Source organism: Giraffa tippelskirchi, chromosome 3 (assembly GCF_054371585.1).
Source record: "Giraffa tippelskirchi isolate mGirTip1 chromosome 3, T2T-mGirTip1v1.2.pri, whole genome shotgun sequence".
NCBI lineage: Eukaryota > Metazoa > Chordata > Mammalia > Artiodactyla > Giraffidae > Giraffa > Giraffa tippelskirchi.
In genome coordinates, this window is record NC_137277.1 from 44,411,674 (window position 1) to 44,434,796 (window position 23,123).

The 23,123-nt window shown below is 54.4% G+C and overlaps 1 protein-coding gene across 1 annotated transcript; it reads left to right on the forward strand.

The window, feature by feature from the left end:
- Window positions 1-1,246: 1,246 nt before the first annotated feature.
- Window positions 1,247-22,269, forward strand: LOC145540408 (uncharacterized). Its single transcript, XM_081574966.1, has 9 exons — window positions 1,247-1,402; window positions 1,461-1,559; window positions 1,663-1,940; window positions 18,211-18,301; window positions 19,963-20,052; window positions 20,430-20,571; window positions 20,749-20,875; window positions 21,272-21,534; window positions 21,964-22,269. Exons 1-8 carry the CDS (start codon window positions 1,247-1,249, stop codon window positions 21,372-21,374), a joined length of 1,086 nt encoding a protein of 361 aa, XP_081431092.1. The 3' UTR covers window positions 21,375-21,534; window positions 21,964-22,269.
- Window positions 22,270-23,123: the final 854 nt, after the last annotated feature.

Consider the following 23,123-nt stretch of genomic DNA (forward strand, 5'->3'; position numbering starts at 1 on the left):
GTCAGATTTAGAGAGAGCAATAAAAGAGGAAGAGAAAGCAGAGCACGAACCTCAGACCCCCGCCAGCACCCGCAGCATCACCAGCAATGTCAGGGCATCTTCCTCTTTCTTCCCTTCTAATCCTGGGCTACCACAAAATGGGGATTACAGAGGCTTGGGGCCAGCGGCCGGCCATGCCCCAGCACTGGGCACCTCTGCCGGGCCTGGCCACCATCTGCCCTCCATCCTCTCAGATCCGCTTTCCTGGATGCACCTGCTTCTGTACATCTGTCTGTCCTGTGCTGGGATCTCCATGTCAGGGCGTGGGGCAAGCTGGCAAATCGAGCAGATAAACCACTCAGCCCCCACCACAGTTAAGTTTTAAGGCATGATTTGGACTGGTGAGGCCAGGAAAGAGAAGACAGGACCGTAGCCAATATCTATGCCGGGCCACAAGCAGGTATGTCTCATTATTTAAATTAAACCTGACTCCAAGGCTCTCTCTGAAGAGAGGCAGGGAAATTCAACCTCAGTCATTTTTTAGGTTTACCCATCACTCCCTCTGCCATGGGCTTCCCAAGGGGCTCAGTGGTAAAGATGCTGCTTGACAATGCAGGAGACTCCAGTTTGATCCTCTGGAGGAAATGACAACCCACCCCACTGTCCTTGCCTGGGGAAATCCCACGGACAGAGGAACCTGGCAGGCTACAGTCCATGGGGTGGCAAAGAGTTGGACAGGACTGAGTGACTGAGCTCTCTCGTCCTCTGGAGTCCCGGCCGTCTTGAGGATGGAGATCTTGGCAAAGGCCTAGGGATGCTCCAGACTGGTCTCAGATGAGGCAGGCGGTTGCTCCTCCACGTCCTGGTGCCCCCAGAGAAGAGAGTGAGGCAGCAGGTCCCTACCAGTGGGGATTCCACTGAACTCCGACCCCTCTCCAGCCTTGGGGAATTTCTCCCTCGGCCTCGAGGCTCCTTACTCCCTCCCTCCCCCTCCCTCCCGTTAAAGACCTCAGTTTTCCTTTAGGACAGCACAGCAAGGAAGAGAGGTGGTGGTAAGCAGGTCACTGGAAGGGGGCGTGGAAAATTAACATTTCAAAAATAGTGCTGCAGGGTACAGTGCTTGGCGTCTTAACATTTAGTATCTCCTTGATTTGTCCAGGGGAAGGGCCTGCCCGGCCCCGCAGGCTCCTGGTGGGGAGGTTGAGGCGGCCCGGGAGAGGAGCGGCCGGCAGGGGGCTCTCGGCGCCGGCCTTCGAGGGAGGAAGCGATGGCAGCGGCCTCCGACCGGTCAGAAGAGGAAAAGGGAAAATTACTGGAGCTCGGGGGCGGGAAGCGCTGCGTGACTGAGAGGAAGGCACTGGAGACTGTCGAGTCTGGCAGCCCGCGGCCGGACTCGATCCCCGGGGCGGCGCGGACGGCCAGGGCAAGGGGCGCCGGTGCTGCCCCGACCCCGCCCGGGTGTCCTCCGGCCGGTGCCGCAGGCTGGAGCGGACTCGGCAGCCCGGGGCGGGGGCGGGGGCGCCGAGGGGCGGGCGGAGGGCGGGCCGGGGCGGGGCGCGTCCTCCAGGCTCCGGGAGGCGGTACGGGCGGGCGCTGGCCGCGTCCGCCCGCCTGGAGCCGTGGGGCGCGCAGCCTTCCTGATGTGTCACCGGCACGTGGAGCCAGCTCGGGCCGCGCCGCTAGCGGGAGGAACTCCCCCAACTTTCGAGGGGTCTCGCCTCCCCGCTCCTGTCCCCGCGGCGCCCGGCTCGTGCTCCTCGGGGAGGCGGCGGCGGCGGCCCCCAGGTCCCAGGCGGGTCGAGCGAGGCCCCGGCCCCCAGCCCGGCTTGCGCGGGGCCCTGGAACGTCGGGGTGCCGGGCCCGACTGGCGGATGCGCCCCCGGGCCCCCAGATGAAGCGTGGGGCACGGCCTGCGGTGCGAGCGGCCCGGCCGGCCTTGCGCCCGGCGGATCTGAGCGCAGGTAACCCAGGCGGCGCGGCGTTGGGCCTCGCGGGCGCGGCGTGGGATCTTGGCGAAGTTTCGCTGCATGGAACTCTTGCGCTCGGCTGGTGGTGGAGGATGGGGAAAGGCTAGGTCCCCGCGCCTCCCCCGCCCCAGCCCTGTCCCTCGGCCTGCGCCCCGGCGGCCCGGACACGGCCGCGCGCTGGGCGTCGTGTAACCCTTCGAGGGCTGGTCTCGGAGCCGGCTGGTGGAGGTCAGGCGAGCAGGATGCCGCCTTTGGGGGGTGCCGCTTGGGGAAAACCCAGAGCCTCAGCCGAGAAGAGCGCGTGGAAAGCGGGCGGCCGAGTCCAGCACCAGGAAGCCCGTCGGGGGCGCAGCCGGAATCCGAGACGCGCGGGAGCTGAGAGCTGGGTCTTTGCGGGCGAGATGAAGGTGTCGGTTCAACTGGCCTACAAAGTCCCAGTCCTCGGCCCCCAAGACCGACGGCTTCTCCTCGCCTCTCGCCGTTTTCTCCCGGGCGGACGCGATCTCGGCGCCCAAGGCGGGGCTGGGACCCGGGCCGGGCCGCACGTCCAGGGTCCACACCGGAGAGGAGGTGGCGGGGCGTGCTCGCCGCAGGCTCTGCGTGGAAGGTTCGAGGGATCCCAGCGCTTGGTAGGAGCGGTGGGAACGCACTCCGAGGTTGGAGATGGTTCCTGCGGGCGGTTTGTGTCCTCCGGGTGGAGCCGGATCCTGGCCGCGGCCGACCTGGAGGGAAGGGAGAGACGGCGCCCCGCGTTCTCCTACGGGGCCCTGCCCTGCTGGGCTTTCCAGAGCCTCCACCTTGAGCTTGAGGGTGGTGAGGACCGCGCGGGGCCTAGAGTTGCCCCGGGAATACGGGCCGGGATGTGGAGGGTTAGCCCCTCTCCCAGAGCTCTAGTACCATTTCTTTAAAGATGCATTTTTGTGGGTGTGTTCTTAACGGCCAGCCTTTTGTTCCCTGACCTAGGCAACAACGTGCTGACCCCGACCCCCACCCCCCACCCCTGCGAGTCCTCTTCAAGTTTTCTGCTGAAATTCCCTTCTTAAACTGTTTATCCAGTAACTTTGCTTCTACCTCCTCCCGCAAAAGAAAAATCCCAGTAACCCCTGAAACCTCGCGTCTGCCTGGTGTTGGAACTTTCTGTTTATTTTTGTTTGTTTGTATTGTGTTTGGGCTGTCTTGGCACTGGGGACCTTGGGAAAACATTTGGGAACATGCCGGGAGGTGACCTGAACCGTGTGAAGGGCCAGTTGACAAAATAGGGCTCTATGGGCCCCCTTCTTCCTGGCTTTGGAAAACAGGATAGATTTCTGGGAGGAGGGAGAAACCCACCCTGCCAGGTTGGCCCACCTCTCTCGAGAATGGGGAAGGTTCTTCCAGAATCTTCTCTGACTTCTATGGGCCCGTGTAGAGGAGCCCTCGCAGGAATCCTGCCACACCTGTGTCCCTGTTCCAGTGGCCGTGAGGGGGCCTGAATGGAGGGGACACCTTGGGCTGTGGGGTCACCCAGGCAGGTTTGGGCCCGTGCGTGAGCCCAGGAGTGGGCAAAGCCTGGGAGTGGGCAGAGCCCAGAACTGCTGTTGACCAGCATTTTTTCTATGTGAGCTTTGTCCTGCCGACTCTAACCCGTGGACCGTGCAATCGCCAGAATTGTGGGATAAAAGAGTTTCCTTAGGGCCATGCATCTAAACGTACAGACATACTCAGTTTTGAGGAAAATTGTCTGGGAGGGGACTGGTGGGAACTTCAGCTGGAGTTGTTGTTTGTTGTTTAGTCACTAAGTCGTGTTGGACTCTTTGGGACCCCATGGACTGTAGCCCCCGAAGCTCCACTGTCCATGGAATTCTCCAGGCAAGAATGCTGGAGGGGGTTGCCAGTTCCTTCTCTGGGGATCTTCCCGACCAGGGATCGAACCCAGGTCTCCTGCATTTCAGGCGGGTTCTTGACCACTGAGCCACCTGGGAAGCTCTCAGCTGGAGGGTTTTCCCTAATTAAAGAAAAGGTTCTGTTCGGAGTACTGAGTCAGGCTGGGAAAACAGAGTTCTCCCTTTGAACCCATGCCTCTCCCGGCCCTGGGGATCAGTATCTTAAATGAAGTGGAAATCTCTAGAATATTGCGTGGTCGTAAAACACCCGCAGAACTGGTCTGGAGCAATGAGACGCGGAAAAGCTTTGCAACCACCCTGGAGGTGACTGGCGCGGAGGACGAGGGGCATAAATCCCTGGGAATAAGGGATTGCCCAGGTGGCCGGCAATTTTCTCTTTAAGTCTGTGCCCCCTTCTTGTGGGCTGCTCAGAGTTTATGGGGATTTTTAGGAATCGCCTTGGGCTTCATTTCTTGAGGGGGGAGAGTGAGTGATTAGGTTTTTCCTTGGGTTTTTTTTTTTTTTCCTTTGCAAGATGTGATTGAATCAGCTACGCCCATGGGCTGGACTGGCCTGGCCTCCAGCAGCCGAGAACTATGCTGCGATTTAGGCCATTGTATTTAGTAATTGAGAGCTTTTTGATTTCCCGCCCCTTTTGAATTCTCAAAGTTTCCTGATGCTGATGCCTCCTTCCGCCCCACCCCCACCCCAATCCATCCCTCTAAGCTGGATACCTAGAAACTTGGTGGGGGAAGTGGCCTAAACGGGGAACTTGTTTGCCCTGGAGCTGCCTTCAGGAAGCTGCTGAATCCAAGGTGGGAAGCTGGTGAGAGGGGAGGATTTTAGCTAGACCCCCAAGGGAGACCCAGGGAAGACTCCGTGAAATCCCTGCCTACTGGAAGGAAACGTGCATTCCCTTGACTCTTAAGTAAATTGCAACCTGGTGAATAATTAACCTCACCCATTTAGCTTTTTTTTTTTTTTTTTAAGAAAAATAATATTCCAGCCTGTGAAAAGATGAGAGATCAATTTTTGTCCAGCCCGACTGAATGGACAAAGGAGCATTGGGAGAGGCCAGCCCTCTCACCTCCTTTCCGAAGGGCTAGCTAGCAACTCGGGAAATTCTGATAGTTGAAAATCCCTTCAGGGTTTCTCCCGTGGCAGTTGTAGGGACAGCCTTTGAGCTGCCTCCCCAGGTCTCCTTCAGTTCCTCTCCCCAAAGCCAAGCTGTCTGAAGCCCCAGCAACGGTCAGGATCCTGGCCCCCCACCCCCACCCCACCCCCCCACTTTCTGTAGCAACAGCTTGGCCTTCATTCCTGCACGGAGTTGATTCTGCTGTCAGGCCGGTTTGTGGCTCTGCACGGGCTGGTAAATATTTGGCCTGTCTCTGTTCTTTCACACAGAAGGGCAGAGCTCCCCATCCAGGTCTGTGCATGGATGTCCCAGCTGTCAGAAGCAGGGATCCACTGGGGGCCCATGAAGGCTTTTCTCGAAGCAGCCCGGTGTGAGGGCCACGAAGGTGGATTTGGGGTCCAGATATGCTAGAGTTGGGCTTCCCTGGTGGCTCAGACAGTAAAGAATCCGCCCGCAATGCGGGAGACCTAGGTTCAATCCCTGGGGTGGGAAGATCGCCTGGAGGAGGGCATGGTAACCCGCTCCAGTATTGCCTAGAGAATCCCCATAGACAGGGGAGCCTGGCGGGCTAGAGTTGGAGTCCTCCTAACTGCCGCTTGCCAGCTGGGTAGCCTTTGACAAGTAACTTCTCTGGGCCCATTTCTTCTGTTGTACACGAGGATTCTGAGGCCTCCCTTGTAACACTGTGGTGAGGCTTATGTGAAAAGTGCAGGCAAAGTGCCTGGCACATACCAGAGACCTTTGAGAGTCCCTCTTATTTTGAATAAGCTCGTGGCTTTGGGCAAGTCACTTAACCCACTGAGAACAGCAGCTTTGTAATCCTAAAGCGGGGTGATGTCTGGGACCCCCTTCCCCTGTCGGAGCCCACTGTCCACCAACTACATGCCAAGGCCTAGGCCAGGCTGGGGTGACAACCGTGGATAAAGGTAGTCATGGCCCCTTCTGCCCACTCCTGTCTGTACCCCAGCTCTGAGAGCAGATGAGGGGTGTGGTGTGTCCTCTTGTTATAGCTGAGGCTGCAACTCTGAGGGGCAAGACTCCCCCAGGATCTCACAACTGCCTTTGGTGCTGAGGGAGCGGGAAGCCCAGCCTTCTAGGTGCAATAGAGCCTCCTGGGTTGGAGCCAGCCCCCAGTGAGCTGTGAACAGGGAGGTGGGTGGGTCTGCTTCCTTAAAGGAGCCCTGGGTGTGCAGAAGTGGCCACCTCGCACATCTACTCTGTCGTGTGTCCAGCCTGAAAGGTCCCAAGAAGGTCCCCAGGAAAGGCGAATTGCCACAACTGCTCTTGGCCTGCTCACTCACTGACCATCTTGGCCATCTTGACCAACTTGGCCAGCCAGATGCACTCTAGTGGGACCAGTCTAATGGGGTGCAGAATCGAGGGGCTGGGGGAAGGGAAGGAAATACTTTGATATTCCAAAAAGTGCTGCAGAGTAATCAGCATGGGAAGTTAAAAAATTAGGATTTCCTTGGACTTCCTTATGCTTTTTTATGGCCTTGTTGTTGTTTTAGTTGCTTTGTGACCCCATGGACTGTAGTCCGCCAGGCTCCTCTGTCCATGGGATTTCCCAGACAAGAGTACTGGAGTAGGTTGCCATTTCCTTCTCCAGGGGATCTTCCCCACCCAGGGATCAAACCCACTCTCTCTTGCATTGGCAGGCGGATTCTTTACCGCTGAGCCACCAGGAAAAGCCCTTTTTATGGCTTAGTGGTGTTTTTATTCTGCATTTCAAACTGGAGGTTGAGGTAGACCCTAATCCCTCCAGCCCAGGGCAGTGGGCAGGTGACTTCTCACCCACTGAGCGCTCCCTCCCCTTCTCCCTCCTCCCCTCTGGCAGGCTCTGGGAAATTTTGAAATTGCCCTGGAGCCAGACCCCTTGTGTTGGCTGCCCAGGAGGACTGGGGAAGGAGGTGCTATGTGGAAAGAACCACCGGCTGATTTTAATCTCAGCTCTGCCACTCTGGGCCTGAGATCCCCCTTTCTCTGTCAAGTGGGGTCTGCGCCCAATACAGAGCATACCCCTTGTAGCCTAAACATCCTAAGGTCTGGAAGCCCAGAGGCAGCCTGCCCGGAGGTGCAGAGGAGGGCATGGGGCTGGGACCCTGGGAGGGTTGGGAGCAAAACTGAGATGTGCAGCTGGGAAATTTGGATCAGTCTTTGAGGATTTTGTGGTTCATTCTCATGAAACGAGCTTCCTCTCACTGGATTTCTGCCCTGGGGTGTGTGGGGCTCAAGGAGAAACGCTGGCTTCTCCTTGGTGACTGAGGCTTAAGTTTGGGTCTTTCAGTGCTCTGTCTCCACGTCCACCGTGAGGCAGACCTCCTCCCCCAACCCTTCTGAAAACAGGTCCGTTGCAGCACTGCCTACATGCTGACGGCACCTGGTTTTGCAGGAGGCTGAAGGCAGGCGTTGGGGAAAGGGTGATAGCTTTGCAGGCTCTCCCCTGGACTAGCTGGGTGACCCTGGACCTGTGACATGCCTTCCTGGGACTGTTTCCCCATCAGTGATGATACATGTCCGCTCTGTCGTCCAATACAGGGGTCACATGAGGAGGCCTGGGTGAAATGCCGCCAGGCTCGTGGTGGGGAAACGGGGGGTGGGATGGGGGGAGCCCCAGTGGCTGTTCTTAAGTGACTCTGTAGCTCACCCCAGGATCTATGGGGCCAGTGAAGGAACCTCAGTGAAGTCAGGGAAGTACACCCTGAGCCTGGCAAGCCTCCTTTCCGCTTTGCTGTCTGGGGAGAAAACACTGCAAGAAAAGCTGTGTGGGGGTGGGGTGGGGGTTCCCATTTCTTCACAGAGATAGGCCTGGTATACCCTAAGAGGGGAGGGTGGGGCACAAAGTCACAGATTCTTCCAGTTGTGAGTTCATTTGATCACTTGTAAGCGAGAGCGTTTGAGTAAACTCCGGGAGTTTGTGATGGACAGGGAGGCCTGGTGTGGTGCAGTCCATGGGGTCACAAAGAGTTGGACACGACTGAGCAACTGAACTGAAGTGAGAGCGTCAGGATACTGTTCTCGAGAATCATTTCCTAGGAAGCTTGCTGTTGTGAGCTTAAGAACATGGAAAAAAAAAGTGTCTTTGCTCTTGGAACCAAGAGGGCGATTCAACAGATACTTGGATCCAGGACTTGTGTATAAGCAAAATGTTGGTCTCCAACTTGCCTGGCCAGACCCCTGTGTATCTGGGAAAAGTCAACCAGCTCACTTGCTCCCAGCTGGCCAGTGCGGAGGCTTCCTCCCGCCCTGGGCTGAGCCTCGGTCCATCTAGCCCCCCCAGCCCTGCTTCTCCTCCCAGGTCTGGGGATAGCAGGCGGTCACTTTGTCGCCCAGGTCTGGGTGCATGCGAACCTCAGCCAAATCGCTGAATGTTAAAACATCTGGCAAAATATCACATTTCCACAATGGGCCTTTTCTATAGAGCTGGGGATAAGAGTGGGCAGTGTCGGGACGCTGGGAAATTACTTAAGCTCTGACAGTGGAAAGGAGCGGGGTCTAGGATCCTGACTTTGAACATAAGAGGTGAGGATGGAGCATGGAGGAGGACACGCCTTAAAACAGAAGTAGGACCCCAAGAACCAGCTCCCCCTGTTTCCAGAGCCAGCGGGGGAAGGGGGCTGTGGCCAGCCTGCCTTGGCATCCTCCCTTCCGTCCTCCTCTCGGTGGATTTTGTTGTAACGAGACAAGTCCTGACAAATATCCCGTCGCCCTTTGGGCCGGAGAGCTGTAAAGCGTCCTGCCTGGAAACCCAGCCCCATTCACTGGGGAGCCATAATTAAGCAAGAGAACAGTTCACCAGCCCTTGATTCAATAAAGACCCTTTTATGATGTTGGTTTTTCCCAGAAAAATAATACCACTTTGCCCCGTTTATTGCATTTAGATGTGTAATCGTATTAGGGCTCAGCAGCCCCGGGGACCGAAGTTACGCAGTTGGGGTTTTCACCAAAGGCTGTTAACCCGGTCTTCAGAGGCAAACAGTGACCTTTGGAGGAAAAAAAAAAGGGACAGGGAACATTTTTGAGGATTTCTCTCTCTTGGCATTTCAAGGACGTTTTCTGCCTTCCGGGTGAGAGGCGACCCGGGGAAGAAAACTAGAAAGTGAAACTAACTCTCCTGGCCAGTGTCCTTGCGGGCCGCGGCCCTGCACGGCCCCTCCCTTGTAGTTGACCAGATCTGTCAGTCAGATGGGTGGCACGTGCCCGGCAGAGGGCTGCAGGAAATGTCAGCGAGGATGCCGGCGGCTGGGCACCCGGAGTCGTGGTGCCCCAGCACGTCTCCACTGAGACGCCGGCAGGGCGGCAGGCACTGGGGTTTGCGCAGGTGGCCGGCCTGAGCCTCCCCCAGGCCCCGCCCTGTTGGGGCAACCAGCCCTGACTAAATATAGTCCTGGAGGGCGAGGCGGCTTTCGGTTGGTCGGAAGGGTTTGCTCAGCCCCGCCCTCTGGTCACCGCCATCCTACCGGGGCTCTCACCTGCTGGTCCCTTCCCCAGGCAACCGTCCCCTCTGACCTTCTTCCCCCAGGCCTTGCGTCAGGCAGGCTAAGAACGTCTGCTCATCACTCCTGGAGTAAAACTCCTCCTAGAAACCTGCCCAGTGCCAGGGTGTTGGTACGGATCACCAGTGGTGTCCAGCACCTCTTTCCCAATTTGCGGTTGGTTTAGAAATCTCAGGCGATGAGGAAATTTCTGGGAGTCATTCGTGGGCGTGCTCTATTAAGAAATAGGGTAGGACCTTTCATTAAAACCGTGTTGCCTTAAAAAGGGGGATATCCATTTAATTCCAGGACATCTAATGGGAATTATTGCCGAAATTTCTTTTCAGATAGCACTCTTTAATGCAGAAAAACTGCATTATCTATCTATAGATACTAAAACGCATACAAAAACATTCTTTCATTGTCAGGATTTGAGGTGTGTGCTTTTTTTATTCAGTCTTAAACTTTAGATACTTTATATTTTGGGGGAAAAGTGCTATTATTATATATATATATAATTGTTTTTTGATTCCACCCCCCCTACACAGGAGTATAACTAGAACGTCTGAAACCAGATTATCCAATTAGTAGTTGTTGTTTAGTCGCTAAGTCGTGTCGGACTCTTTGTGACCCTATGGACTACAGCATGCCAGGCTCTTCTGTCCTCTATCTTTCTATCTCCCGGAGTTTGCTCAAATTCATGTCCAATAAATTGGTGATGCTAGCCAGCAGTCTCATCTGTATCCAATTAGTACATTTTTCTAATTAACTGTTAGGAATTTGTGATGAGATAAATTATTTTAGATTTCCAATGAAACTTTGGCCACAGGGAGGTACATGAGGGGAAAGATCGTGGGTTTTCAGTTTTGGCTACCACCTACTCCCCTGCTCCCCACAGAATATCTAATTTGCCTGCCGTTAGGCAGCAACAGAGACCAGAAAACAGTTTTATTTTCCTTGTCCCAAGTAGAGTTGGAAACATTTCTTATTTATGATGGCTTCTGTCTGCTCCTGATAGTGGAGCAGGCAGATGAAGGTGGGGTTTAAATACTACTTTTGTACATTTTTCAGCAGTAACGTTAGTAGCTGTCCTTTGGACAAAAAAAAATTTGTGATGAACTGCATTCATTCAGTTTGTGCCTTGTGTGTGCTTCCTGTGCCAGGAGGCTTGGTGAGGAGAGGGGGCAGCCTGCAGGGGTGGGGACCTCCAACCAAGACCAAGGAATGGAGTCAGTTCACATTTGGTAACAGTGCCCGGTGCAAGCCCCAAATCCTTTATCCGAAATTCTAAACTCTGAAAACCAAAAGCTGTTTTTTTTTTTTTTTTTCTTCTCAATTCTGTATTTCTTTTTTTTTTTTTTTTCTTCTTCTTCTTCTTCTTTACCCATGGCTGATTCATGTCAATGTATGGCAAAAACTATTACAATATTGTAAAGTAATTAGCCCCCAACTAAAATAAATAAATTTATAAAATTAAAAAAAAAAAAAAGAAAAAAAAAAAGCTGTTTTTATAATGAATTTCATGGGAATTCTTGACCCAAACTGACTTGAGTCTAGATTTCTCCCAGGGAGCATGAATCTTCATGGCTTTCCCTGCAGAGCCGTTCCTTCGTGTGATTTCAGGGCCAGTGGGGGGAAGGGGGCTGCTCTGCTGGTGTGTTGCACAGTATGTGGCCTGTGCACCACGTTATCTTTCTAAGATCTGAAAACTTTTGTAGCATGTCGGTCCAGAAGGTTTGGGGTAAGAAGATGCAGTCCTGGAGTAGGAGCATGCTCCTGACAAAGGTGGCTGGACCCGAGGCCTGCAGAGCCCTCTCCCCCCAGACCTTGAACTCCACGAAGGCTCACCAGGTTTTGCTCACTGTTACATCCTTGCTACCCAGCTGGGCGCCTGGAGCCTCCTAGGTGCAGAGTGAGTGCTGGTCAGCATAAGTGTTGGCCAGCTTTGTTTGGGAAAGCGAAATAGTAAATATTTTAGGCTCTGGGGGCCATGGGGCCTCTGTTGGAATTCTCTTCTCTTGCATTTCCTAGAATCCACGATACAAAGTGCTGAAGATGCTTTATACAAAAATAGATATTCGCTATGCTTATTATTTATAACAGTGAAAGTTTAGAAACATAAAGGAAACAGTAAGATACATTATGGTGAATCCTCCCCATGGGATATTTGTGTGTGCGCTCAGTTGTGTCTGACTCTTGGCGACTCCATGGACCATAGCCTGCCAGGCTCCTCTGTCCCCAGGATTTTATAGGCAAGAATACTAGAGTGGGTTGCCATTTCCTCCACCAGGGGATCTTCCCGACCCAGGGATCAAACCCACGTCTCCTGTGTCTCCTGCATTGCAGGTGGATTCTTTACCACTTGAGCCATCACCATGTAAATGAATGAGTACCTGTGTTCTGATAAAATGGTGAATGTGGTGGTGGGTCTGGCCTGGGGGTCCACAGTTGGCTGATTCCTATGAGGAGGATAAACACACCCTAAGCCTAGACGCTTCCCCATCTGTTAGCCCTACCGTCTACAGGCCTGGTCAGTTTGTTTCCCTGCCCCAGTGCCATCTCTGGAAAAGAGATACAGGCAGTGCCTACCCCCTGGTGTCTGCCTCTGCCATGTTCTGGAAGCATGGCTGAAAGGGAGGTGCCGTGCTCCCTGGACTGGCCTGGTTCAAGGCAGTGGGTGTTCATATGGATGAATGCATTTGGGCTCCGGTCCAGCCTTGCCAAGGGGCACTCGCACCTCCACCCGCCGATGAGTGTTTCTGGGGCTGAGCTAACCCCAGGGTACAGGGGCTGTCAACATCAGGCCAGGCAGGGCTGGCATTCGTGAGGCATAGCGGGGAAGCTGAGGGGGTGAGAGTGAGTGTTGAGGAGGCGTTCTCAGCCAGAGAATTTCTGGCAGAGAGATGAGTGAACGTAAACCCAGGAGCTCAGGTCTCCTGGCTGTGTTCATCCCAGCCCCAGAGTGGCCAGCAAGGGTGGATGGGCCAGCAAGTCCAAGAAGGCTTTCCATCGCAGTGGAGGCCCAAATCCAGCCAAGACTGCTGACTCTCACCCCCACGGCAGGCTGACCTGGGGGTGGGGTGGTGGGTGGCTGGAAGGAGGGCAGCACCTTACAGAGCCCATGCCCCTAAGCTGAGCGCCCCTGTGCCCAGCTTCTCCAGGCCCACCCCTCTCAGCCACCCCTGCCGCAGGCCCAGGCCATGCCCAGCAGCTCCTTCTAGGACATTCTGCCACCTCTGCTCCACCACCTTCTTCCCTAGTCCAGGTGGGACTTTCCCAAACTGCAAACAAGGGCTGGTACCTCCGGTTGGCCTTTCTTTTCCTTCCATCATGGTTTTGTGGGTTGCTGGCAATTTTGGGGTGGAGCCCCCACACTCGGCAGCTCCCTTGGAAGCCTTGATGACTTTTCAGCCACCAGCAGAAGGGTGCAGCACCCCCCCCGCCCTCCCCCCGCAAGCCCACCCCGACTCCAGTTAGCAGCGACTCCAGTCTCCAGTTAGCAGCGACTCCAGTTAGCAGCGTGAGTTCAACTCAGTGGGAGGGCTTAGGGGAACCTGACTGGGGGCTGGTGTGTTTGGTGATGTCAGACCCAAGCCCAGGGAGGACCCCATCACACACTAGCACCGTGTGGGGGGATCTTCTGGCCACTGTCCAGGGCACCCCCATCCCCCAGCCTCACCTTGTTATTGAGCACCGGGGCCAGGCACTGCCTGTACTGTGGTGGTAAGACGGCCCAGAGCAGTGCTTCTCAAACTTGGGTGACCCTGTGAACCACACCAGGAGACTGTTAGCAATGCAGACTCCAGGGCCCCTTGGTTGACCTCCGGGGCCCCCGAGTCAGCATTGTTAATAAGTGCAAGGGATTGTGACGTGGGTGGTTCCAGGTCGGTGCTGGGAGGGGCGGGGGTGGGGGAATAGGCAAACCTTATGATGAGTGTGGAGTCGGGGAGCACGGAGAAAGAAGACAGGGCTCTAACGGGGTGGGGGGGAACTTGGGTCAGGAAAGGTGAGCTGAACCTTGAAGCACAAAGCAGGCATGGTAGTGATTGCTGACTCTGGAAATCTTGATGCTGGGCACAGCGCGAAGCCTTTATAGGCATTGACTCATTTAATCCTTCCAGCAACACCATGAAATAGGTAGTTATCCTGATTTTTTTTTTTTTAAGTATTTATTTGGCTGCACCAAGTCTTAGGTGCACACGTGGGATCTTTTGTTGTGGTGCCCAGGATCTAGTTCCCTGACCAGGGATCGAACCCAGGCCCCCTGCATTAGGAGCAGAGTCTTAGCCACCAGACCACCAGGGTGGTCTCTCGTTACCCTGATCTTGGAGCACAGAGGGTTTAGAAGCTTGCCTGAGATTCTTGGTTGCTAAGTGGTGAACTGACCCTCTTCGTCCTCCTCGTCTGTTCTTCTGTAATGGGGCCGTAGCACCCAAACCGCAGGACCCCCTCACACCAAGGCTGTGCAGCTGAAGGTGAGGGCTTCTTTGGATGTGGTCATGTTGCTGAGTGATTCGGATCCTAGTGTGTAGAGATGGTTTGGCTTTTAAAAAAAATTTTATTTCGTTTAAAATTTATTTTTGGTGGTGCTGGGTCTTCATTGCTACATGGGCTTTTCTCTAGTTGCAGCAGGCAAGGGCTACTCTCCAGTGGTGGCGCTCGGGTTTCTCATCGTGGTGGCTTCTCTTGACATGGAGCTTGGGCTCTAGGGTGCAGGGGTTCAGTAGTAGCAGTGCTTGGGCTCAGTAATTGCAGTTCCTGGGCTTTAGAGCATAGGCTCAATGGTTGAGGCACATGGGCTTAGTTGCCCTGCAGCATGTGAGATCTTCCTGGATCAGGGATTGAACCTGTGTCCTCTGCATCAGCAGGCAGATTCTCTTCCACTGAGCCACCAGGGAAGCGCGACAGTTCGGCATTTGCTGGTGGAGTATACACATGATGATCTTGGTTAGGGCCGAAAGCTGTAGCAAGGTAACAGCTGCTATAATGAAGCTTTGAGAGGCAGCTGGGATTTGGCACACGTGTTCTCCCTCGGAATGAGGCAGGACCCTGGGGTGTGGGAAGACGGTGCAGTGTTAAGAGCTCACGGAGCAGCGAGGCCTGTGCCCCAATATCCCATCTCCACCTGCCCCTCCGAGAGGGAGGAATTCTCCACCTCCCGAGTCTTCGGAGACTCCCAGGGAGCCTGGCCCAGCTCTTGGGGTCTGAGGGCAAGGGGGAAGCTGCCTGGACAGGGGAAGATACTGTGTTGGGAGCTGGCCCAAACCTTTGTATACTTTCCTTCCTTCAGTCCTCACATCACCCTGCAAAGGAGGCCGTTCGTTCTATTTACCCATGTGCAAGCTGAGGCACACAGAATCTAAGCAACTTAGATGCCATCACACAGCAAGTAAGCGGGTAGTGAAGCCTGGTCTGTTTCCTGTGGGACGTACTTTACAGCAGGGTCCACCTTATTCTGAGAGGCCACGTGTCCTGCTGCACCCACAGTGGGGCCGGTGACTGGGGGCCCTTGAGGAGTGGGTGCAGTGCCCGGCTGGGTAGGGCAGGCTCCCAGCGGCCAGCTGAGCCCGGCCCTGGGTGGAGTGGCCTAGCTTCAGGGGATGGGTTACTGGCTGACGGGTGGCATTCTGAGGATGCAAAGGTCTGGGGTCTGTGGGAGTGGCCAGCTGGGGTCTTCCTAGTCTGCGGCCCTAATGCTGGGAGCTGAACCTCTGCTGTTCTGACAGAGGCCAGGTGACCCTTCCTTCAGGTCTTCTGGCTTTGCCTAGTTCTTGGGCCCCCCTCGTCCACTTGGGATTCTGCCAGGATCCTAGCCTATGGCTCCCTGTGGACAGAAGGCACTGGGTTCAGAGTTGGCTCTGGGTGGACCAAGGGCTGGCCTCTGCTGGGAGTGCCTGGGGTGTGGGGCAGTGAAGCCAGCCACTGTCCAGGCTGAGAATTGTGCCACCATGGAGACCCTGCAGCCACCCCACCTGCCACAGAGCTTCCTGTGGGCTGGGAGGGGTGGGCCAGTGTTGGGGAGGGGTCACCGTTTCTACCTTGGTCCACCTGGGTCAGCTGGCTGACTCCTTCCTCACCTGGAGAGTACTCGAGGACAGCAAGAAAAATGAGGGACTTTCAGGGGCAGCTGTGTTTTCTGACTCAGTCATAATGCCCCTAAAAATCCTTATTGTTCTTGCAGTGTGCATCAGGCGGCGGCCCCAGCCCAGCCCTTGCCCACCTGGCCCCTCTGGGATGGGGAGAACTACCTGGGGTTCAGCTGGCATGTCCTCCCACATCGTCCTGAAATGAGACTGTAGGGGGATTTGTGGATGGTTTAATGTTTTGTTGGTTGGTGCATTGATTGGCATGTACTTTTATAATTTCTTTTTTGGTGGAGGATGGGGTAGGCTGGGCATCGAGACTCGCGCACAGATCGGAGCCCAGGAGAATGCAAGGTCTCCCTGGTTTGTGCACAGTGAGGGGTCCCTAGAACCCAGCTGCACATTACAACCTGGGGAAGGGGGGCTTCAAGGACAGGTGTACCCAGGGCTAGGTCATGTCCTACTCTTGAAGACCCCATGGACTGTAGCCTGCCCGGTTCCTCTGTCCATGGAGCTTTCCAGGCAGGAATACTGGAGTGGGTTGCCATTTCCTCCTCCAGAGGATCTTCCTGACCCAGGGATTGAACTTGCGTCTCCCACATTGGCAGGCAGATTCTTTACCACTGAGCCACCTGGGAAGCCCCATTTAGGGGCACTCTGTTTTAAAATAGGAGGAGCCTCAGTGTGCACCCTGAGACCGCTGAGCTGGCCGTTTTGCAAATCTGCCTGCAGTGGACCGAGGTCTTCCCCACAGCTGTTGACCCTAGAGCCTGCTTCCTCTTGGGCAGGTGGTCTCCACCTTGCCCAGCAGGTGCCTCAACCAGTTATTTTGGATGTTTTGGGTAGAACTGCGGTTCCTAGGGGATGGTCAAGCAGAAATACAAGTTGGTGACGTGTCTTTCTGAACACAAGAACGCCATTCAACAAGGATGTCACTAAATGCCACAGCCACACAGTCGTCTGCTCTGGCTGAGGCTGGGCAGGTGGCCAGCCCACGGATGGACGGACAGGGAGGTGGCCAGGCAGTAAGCAGGGCTGAGCCTGGTCCCGGGGTCCCGCCACCCCAGGGTCTCACTGGCCTCCCAGGTCAGCAGAGGAAGTTCATCCTTAAGGTATTGCTCAGGCTCCCTCCTGTCACCTGAGTAGATGGCCGTTTGTGGGACCCTGACCACCAGGACCCTCCTTCCTCCTGGCCAGCCCAGCCACCCACTCCTCGGGCTCCTGTGATTCCAGCTGTGTCTCCACCCCAGCCCCGGAGAAGTTTTTAAGGAGCTTCAACATTCTTCTGTCCAGGGGAAGGGACGGCTCCAAGGTAAAGGTTCCAAGGTAAAGGTTAACATGGGGGGCGGGGGGAGAGGGGGGTGATGTTTATTATTTCTTGGTGTGAGGTGGGCGGGGCTCTCATGAAATACGATTCTCACATCATAGGTGGACACGGGGCCACAGAATAATCCCATCTTCCCTCATAGCTAAGCATTTGCTAATATCCACTCAGCTGTCCCTCCCTTCTGTCCCCACAAACCTCCTGTTTCAGAATGTTTTCCTCATTCTTTACCCCAAAACATCTGCCAAAAAAAAAACAAAAACCATTTTTAAAAAAGACAGTACATAAGAAATAAAACATTACTGGTTTTCCCTCAATCATATAAGAACTGCTTTCCAAGTGCAGAGCATTTCAAAAATGCAGAAGGATGAAAGAGGCTTATAGGTGCCCATACCTAGAGATCATGTTGGCTAATAGATTTTTCCAGGGTTTTTTTTCTTTTTGCATGTACGTGCATGTGTGCAAAGTTGCTTCAGTCATGTCTCCGACTCTGTGACCTTATGGACTGTAGCCCACCAAGCTCCTTTGTCCATGGGATTCTCCAGGCAAGACTACTGGAGTGGGTTGCCATTTCCTCCTCCAGGGGATCTTCTTGACCCAGGCATTGAACTCACATCTCTTATGTCTTCTGCATTGGCAGGTGGGTTCTTTACCACTAGCGCCACCTGTATACCCTTCACCCAGTTAGCAGGAGTGGGGCTTCCGAAAGGGGGAGGGCTTGTAACTCATTTGCATGATGGCCTTGGGCCCATCAGGAGGCAGAAAGTCTCTGATTTTCATTCTGCCAAGTGGGCCAGGGACTGAAGTTTGCGTCCAGCCAGGAAGTTCGTTGGAGGGTATTGGGGCAGCACTGGGTTTCCCTCTCTAAACAGAGACTGGGGAGGGTGCTGGAAACTTGGGCTCTGGGACTTTCCCTGGCCCGTCCAGTGGTGAGGACTCCGTGCTTCCCCTGAGGAGGCACAGGTTTGATCCCTGGTTAGGGAATTAAGATCCTGCAAGCCACACAGCCAAACAAAATGTGGGCTGTGTCCCAGTTGATTTCTAAGTAAAGCTGCTGTACTGCTTCCCGACTGCGGTCACACAGAAGAATCACTTAACGTTTAAAAAATATCAGCGCCACCTCCCATGCCAAGACCATTTGGATCTGAATTGCGGGGTGTTGGGAGGGACCCAGGCCCTGGTATCTTTGTTTTCCTTATGTTCCTCAGGTGATTCTGTTAAGTGGCCAGAGAACTACTGGCCAGCTCCACACTCACAAGTTAGCGATTTTCTCCAGCCCTTCCTTCAGGACCTGACAGAGGAGACGGGGCCGTTTGCCGCTAAAAGCCTTTCATTTCCAGGATGTTCTCTGCTACTCACTGTCACTTTTGATCCTCATTTTACAGATGGAGGACCAAGGCTCAGGAGAATCCCCGGAGGACACACGGCAAGGACGTGGCCAAGCTGGGGTGTAGACATGCAGTTTCTGACTCCAAGGCCAGTGCTCTTTCTGTAATTGCTATTTATAGTAAGCATATTTCGTTAGAACCAGATGTGGTCACCACAGCCTCCTGAGGTGGGTGGGTAAATGCCACTGTTTCACGGAGGAGGTATCTGCCCCCTGGGGAGGCTGGGTGGTCGGTCCCTAATCCCCCAAATGCCGAGTGTGTACGTGGCCAGCTTGGATCCACAGTCTGCCCCCATCAGCCTGCATGCTGCCGAGGATCCCAGTTCTGAGCAGGGCAGGGTTTAACCCTGTTTGCAGAACTCACAAAAGGCATGGCCCAGGTCTCACAGCTGGGGGGTGGCAGAGGCCCTCTGGCCCCTGCTCCTTGCCGGCAGGCTGACACGGAGCCTGTGTGGGGCTTGCTCACCAGGGCCCTGCTCTGAGCTGGTGGCCGTAGGGGGTCAGGACCCCTGCTGGGGGCGCCTCCCTGCCCCTCCCTTGTTCCTGCAGAGCTGGACTCCCGGAGCCTGGCCTGAGAGCCGCCTGGGCAAGCTGCCAGTGCAGGGAAGTAGCAGGCAGGCGCAGTGTCGGCTCTAGGAAGTGTCTCTGTTCCTGGGCCGGTCTGCAGGACCGGAGGGCCTGGACATAACAGCGGAGATGGGAGCTGGGGGCTAAGCACGCCCCCCTCCCGTGGCCCAGCAGCTCTGGGCCTGGCCCCCAGGCTTCCCCTGGTAGGGAGGACCCAATCCTGGGCCACACCTTCCCTTGCTGGGCCTGGGCTCTCTCTCTCCTCCGTCTGGCTCCCGCCCTGCTCCCCACCAGCTCTGTGCTGCCAAATACATGCTCTTGGCGGCAACGACATTTAACCTGCTTCCCAGAAGACAGCCTGGTTACGCGGGCCAGCTCAGCCAGCACCATGGTGGGAGATGGGGAGGGGGGCCTCTCAGCTTGGTCTTCTCTTATCCATATTTCTTAAGGATCTGGGTGTGGGGGTAGTGGCCCTAAGCAACCTTGCTTACTTGGGTCAGAAGTAACCTCAGCTCAACTGGAAGCCTCAAGCAGCCATGATAAAGACAGAACTTTGAGCTCCTGGAGGTGGTGGGTGTTTGTATCAGGGGCAATCATTTAGCCTGAGGCTTGGGTAAAGCTGGCTTCCCTAGTAGCTCAGTTGGTAAAGAATCCGCCTGCAGTGCAGGAGACCCCGGTTCAATTCTTGGGTTAGGAAGATCCCCTGGAGAAGGGATAGGCTACCCACTCCAGTCTTCTTCCCAAGTGGCTCAGTTGGTAAAGAATCGGCTGCATTGTGGGAGACCTGGGTACGATCCCTAGGTTGGGAAGATCCCCTGGAAAAGGGAACAGCTACCCACTGCAGTGTTCTGGCCTGGAGATTCCATGGACTGTATAGTCCATGGGGGTCACAAAGAGTCAGGCATGACTGAGTGACTTTCACTTGGGTAAAGCTGCCTCCCCTCTGAGCCTGTTGCTGCTTTTTTTTTTAATGTTTATTTTTTTGGCTGCATGTGGGATCTAGTTCCCTGACCAGGGATCGAACCTGGGCTCCCTACATTGGGAGCGCAGAGTCGTAGCCACTTGACTACCAGGGAAGTCCCGCCGCATTCATTTAATGTACATAATAGTACGCTGGAGGAGTATGTCTACTCTCTAGGCATATTCTGAACACATACGTTGTGGTTCCTTCTCCCCTCCCCAGAGGATACTTCACCGGAGAACTTGGGGAGGTGTCAGCGTGGAGAGCATGTTCATTTCATGCCAGCTGTGCTGTGCTGCTCAGGAAGCGAGTGTAGGTCTTCAGGCATTGCATAGTGTCTTCTGTTTGTGATCTCTACAAAGATGACCTTTCCTGCAGTCTCCTCTCTGGCCCTCCTGCCCTGGCCAGACCCTGTTAGGATGGTGGACAGAGGCTTCTCATTTCTGGACCGAGAAGCTGCCCTCCTTGCCCCATTGCTCCTCTGGTCTGGCCCTTGAGGCCCAGGGAGGCATCCTCCCCCTTATTGAGGTTCATCCTACAAGTCTGGATGCCGTCAGCTCCATGGCCTCCCTCTGGGCCAGAGCTCCTCCCTGCCAGCCTCCTTGGGGTGCAGATGGACGGCCCGGCACAGTCAGGAATAGCCCTGTTTGCCTTGGCTGCTCACTTTCTGTTTTGACTCTTATATTTAGCTAACACACAGAGCCTGTGAGATCGCTGAAAAGCAGCCTTGGGTCTTGAATGAGTCTGGGGCCCGTCCCGATGGTCTGGCGCCTGTTGAGTGGAGGTGTCTGGAATGGGGGATAACACTGCCTTCTGAGTACATGGAGAGAGGTGAGGACCATCTGTAGGTTTTCTTGACCCAAGGTCCTCTGCCCTTTCAATGTTTTCCTCTGGGGGTTACTCCTTCCCACCCCTGAGGTTCACATGGGGCCAGCCCTATCCCCTGGCTTTAGAGGCTGGCACGTGTCCCAGCTGGACACTGAGATGCCCCTCTTGGGATTTCTGCAGCAGCTAAGGGGAAAGAGGCATTCACTTTTCATGGGAGTTCCTGGGTTGATGGAACTTCTGGTGACCATTCCTGTTCTCCACTTGAGGACGAAGCCAACAAAGAGGAAAGAGCCAAGAGGTGGAAAAAGTATGCTGTCCAGATATCAGTAAGCCCCTGGATCCAGCCATGCCCGAAACTGACCACATTGCTGGACTAATCTGATTATATGAGCTGATGAATGCATTTCATTTTTTCTAAAACTATCCTGAGTTGTGTTTCTGTCATAGAAAGGGTCCTAAGAAAGCTATATTTTTCTTTAGTCTCATTAAAAAAAATCAACTTTAAGGTATACTTTATATGCAACCATTTTAAATGTCCAATTCATAAGTTTTTTCAAATGTGTACACCCTTGTAACTACTACTGAGATTGAGTTGTAGAACATTTCAAGTTCCTCATTCCCGTTTATGGTCAGTTCTCGTGACCCCAAATAACCACTGACCTGCCTTTGTCCTAGAGATTCAGTCAGTCTTCTCTCGGTTCAGGTCCCTGGAGGTTGAGGAGAGCATTTCCTCGATGCTCATATTATGGATCAACCTGGGTCATTTCTCCTGGGACTCAGAGTCACCCCTGGTCCAACTGTTCTGAAGCCAGATGCACCTCTGGGCCCTGCAGTTTTGTGGTTCAATACGGCCTTCCCTTCGTTTGAGCCAGCTCACCACACAAGAGAGTCCTGGCTGATACAGCTCAACCAGCACACCCTTCAGTGAAGCTCCGCCCAAGAACCTCCAGGCAAAACCAACTAATGGTCAGTCCAGCTCACCTCCTGGGAGCCAGACACTAGTAACTGCTTTACATGCGTTATCGCAAGTCTTCTCAGCAACCCTCGGGGAGGTACTGTTATCCCTACTTTACTGGGATGTGGGTGTGTTGCGTACCTGGGTACCTCTGCAGCTCCTCTGTCCACAAGATTCCTGGCTTCTTGTCTCACAGCTGAAGCTGACCCCTCCCAGACCACATGCCAGGGTAAGGGGGCTGGGTCCCGAATGGCCAAAGAGGCTGGAGAACTCAAGCCATACATGTGGAGGGAGTTCTTGGGATGAACTTTGAGCGGTAGCGTAAGCACCTTCAGCAGGAAAGAACTGTCTGCAGGAGGCCCTATAGTCAGTAACCTAGCACACCTTTCAGATCTTTTGATCACACAATACCTTGCCTAACCTGCTGGTTCTTCCCACAGATCAAAGAAGTAGAAATGAAGAATAAGTAATTACCAGGTGACCAGATCTCTTCCCCAGCTTCCCCTTCAGTAATCTCATGAACAAATGGTGTGAACAAGATAGCATCTAACAAGAAAGATCACAAGAAGTCGACAAGCCTGCACACAGTTGGGGATCATGACACCTCTGACCCCCTGCATCAGTGATTAACTGAGACGACTTCCCTTTTTCTCCTTAGACGCTTCAGAGGTGGTTTTGGCAGAACACTCGAGTGCACCATCTCCCCAGATTGCCGGCATTCTGATTAAAAGGAACTTTACTATCAACAGCTGCTTCTTGGGTGTTGATTTCCAAGCAGCAAGCAGCTGGACTGAGTTTGGAAACAGTAGATGAGATGGGAGGATAAATTCCTTCCTCCTCCATCGCTTGGACCATTTGAGGCACGTTTTCCAGATGAAACCCCTTCTGGACACACCCCTAATGGACACGGGTTGTACAGTGGTTACACATCACCTTGCTTTGCTTCCTGTTCTTCCCGACCTCCTTTCTTTTATCCCTCCCTCTAGCTGCCCTGGAATTCCACTTCCAAGTTAATGTATCAGCCTTTAATCCCTTGCCAGAGGGCCCACTTTCTAGGAAACTCTAGACTCCTGGGTCTGTACTACATGGCCTCAGTGAATGCTGAACAGCAGGACAGATACACGACAGGTCCTGGCCATGGGGTTGGAGACTGAAGAGGGAATAAGGATGGTGCCAAATTTGCCCTCAGAGATACCAGCGATAAAAGTGTCCCCTTCATCTCTCCCCTTCCATTCACTGGGTCTAATCAGTCAAATCCTGACTCCATACTGTAGGTCAGAGACTGTGGCCTCCCCCACTAACCTCTGTCCTGTACAAAACAGTCCACGCTCCTTATCCATCACTCGCTGGGTATGTGATGCTGGCAAGATACTCAGCCTCTCTGAGCTGCCTTCCCCATCCTGTACAGTGGGGATAAGAATGTTCTCACCACCTGGAACTGTGGAGATGCCTAATGGACACTAGGTTTGTGCCTAAAGCAGAATAGGGGGAGGGCATCGTGGAGGCTACCTATCCAACAGCGGTCCTGCTTTCTTTGAGAAGCATCCCTCCTTCCTTCTGTCCCTAGTGGGTAAATAGGGCTGTCCCACCCCTACTGTCA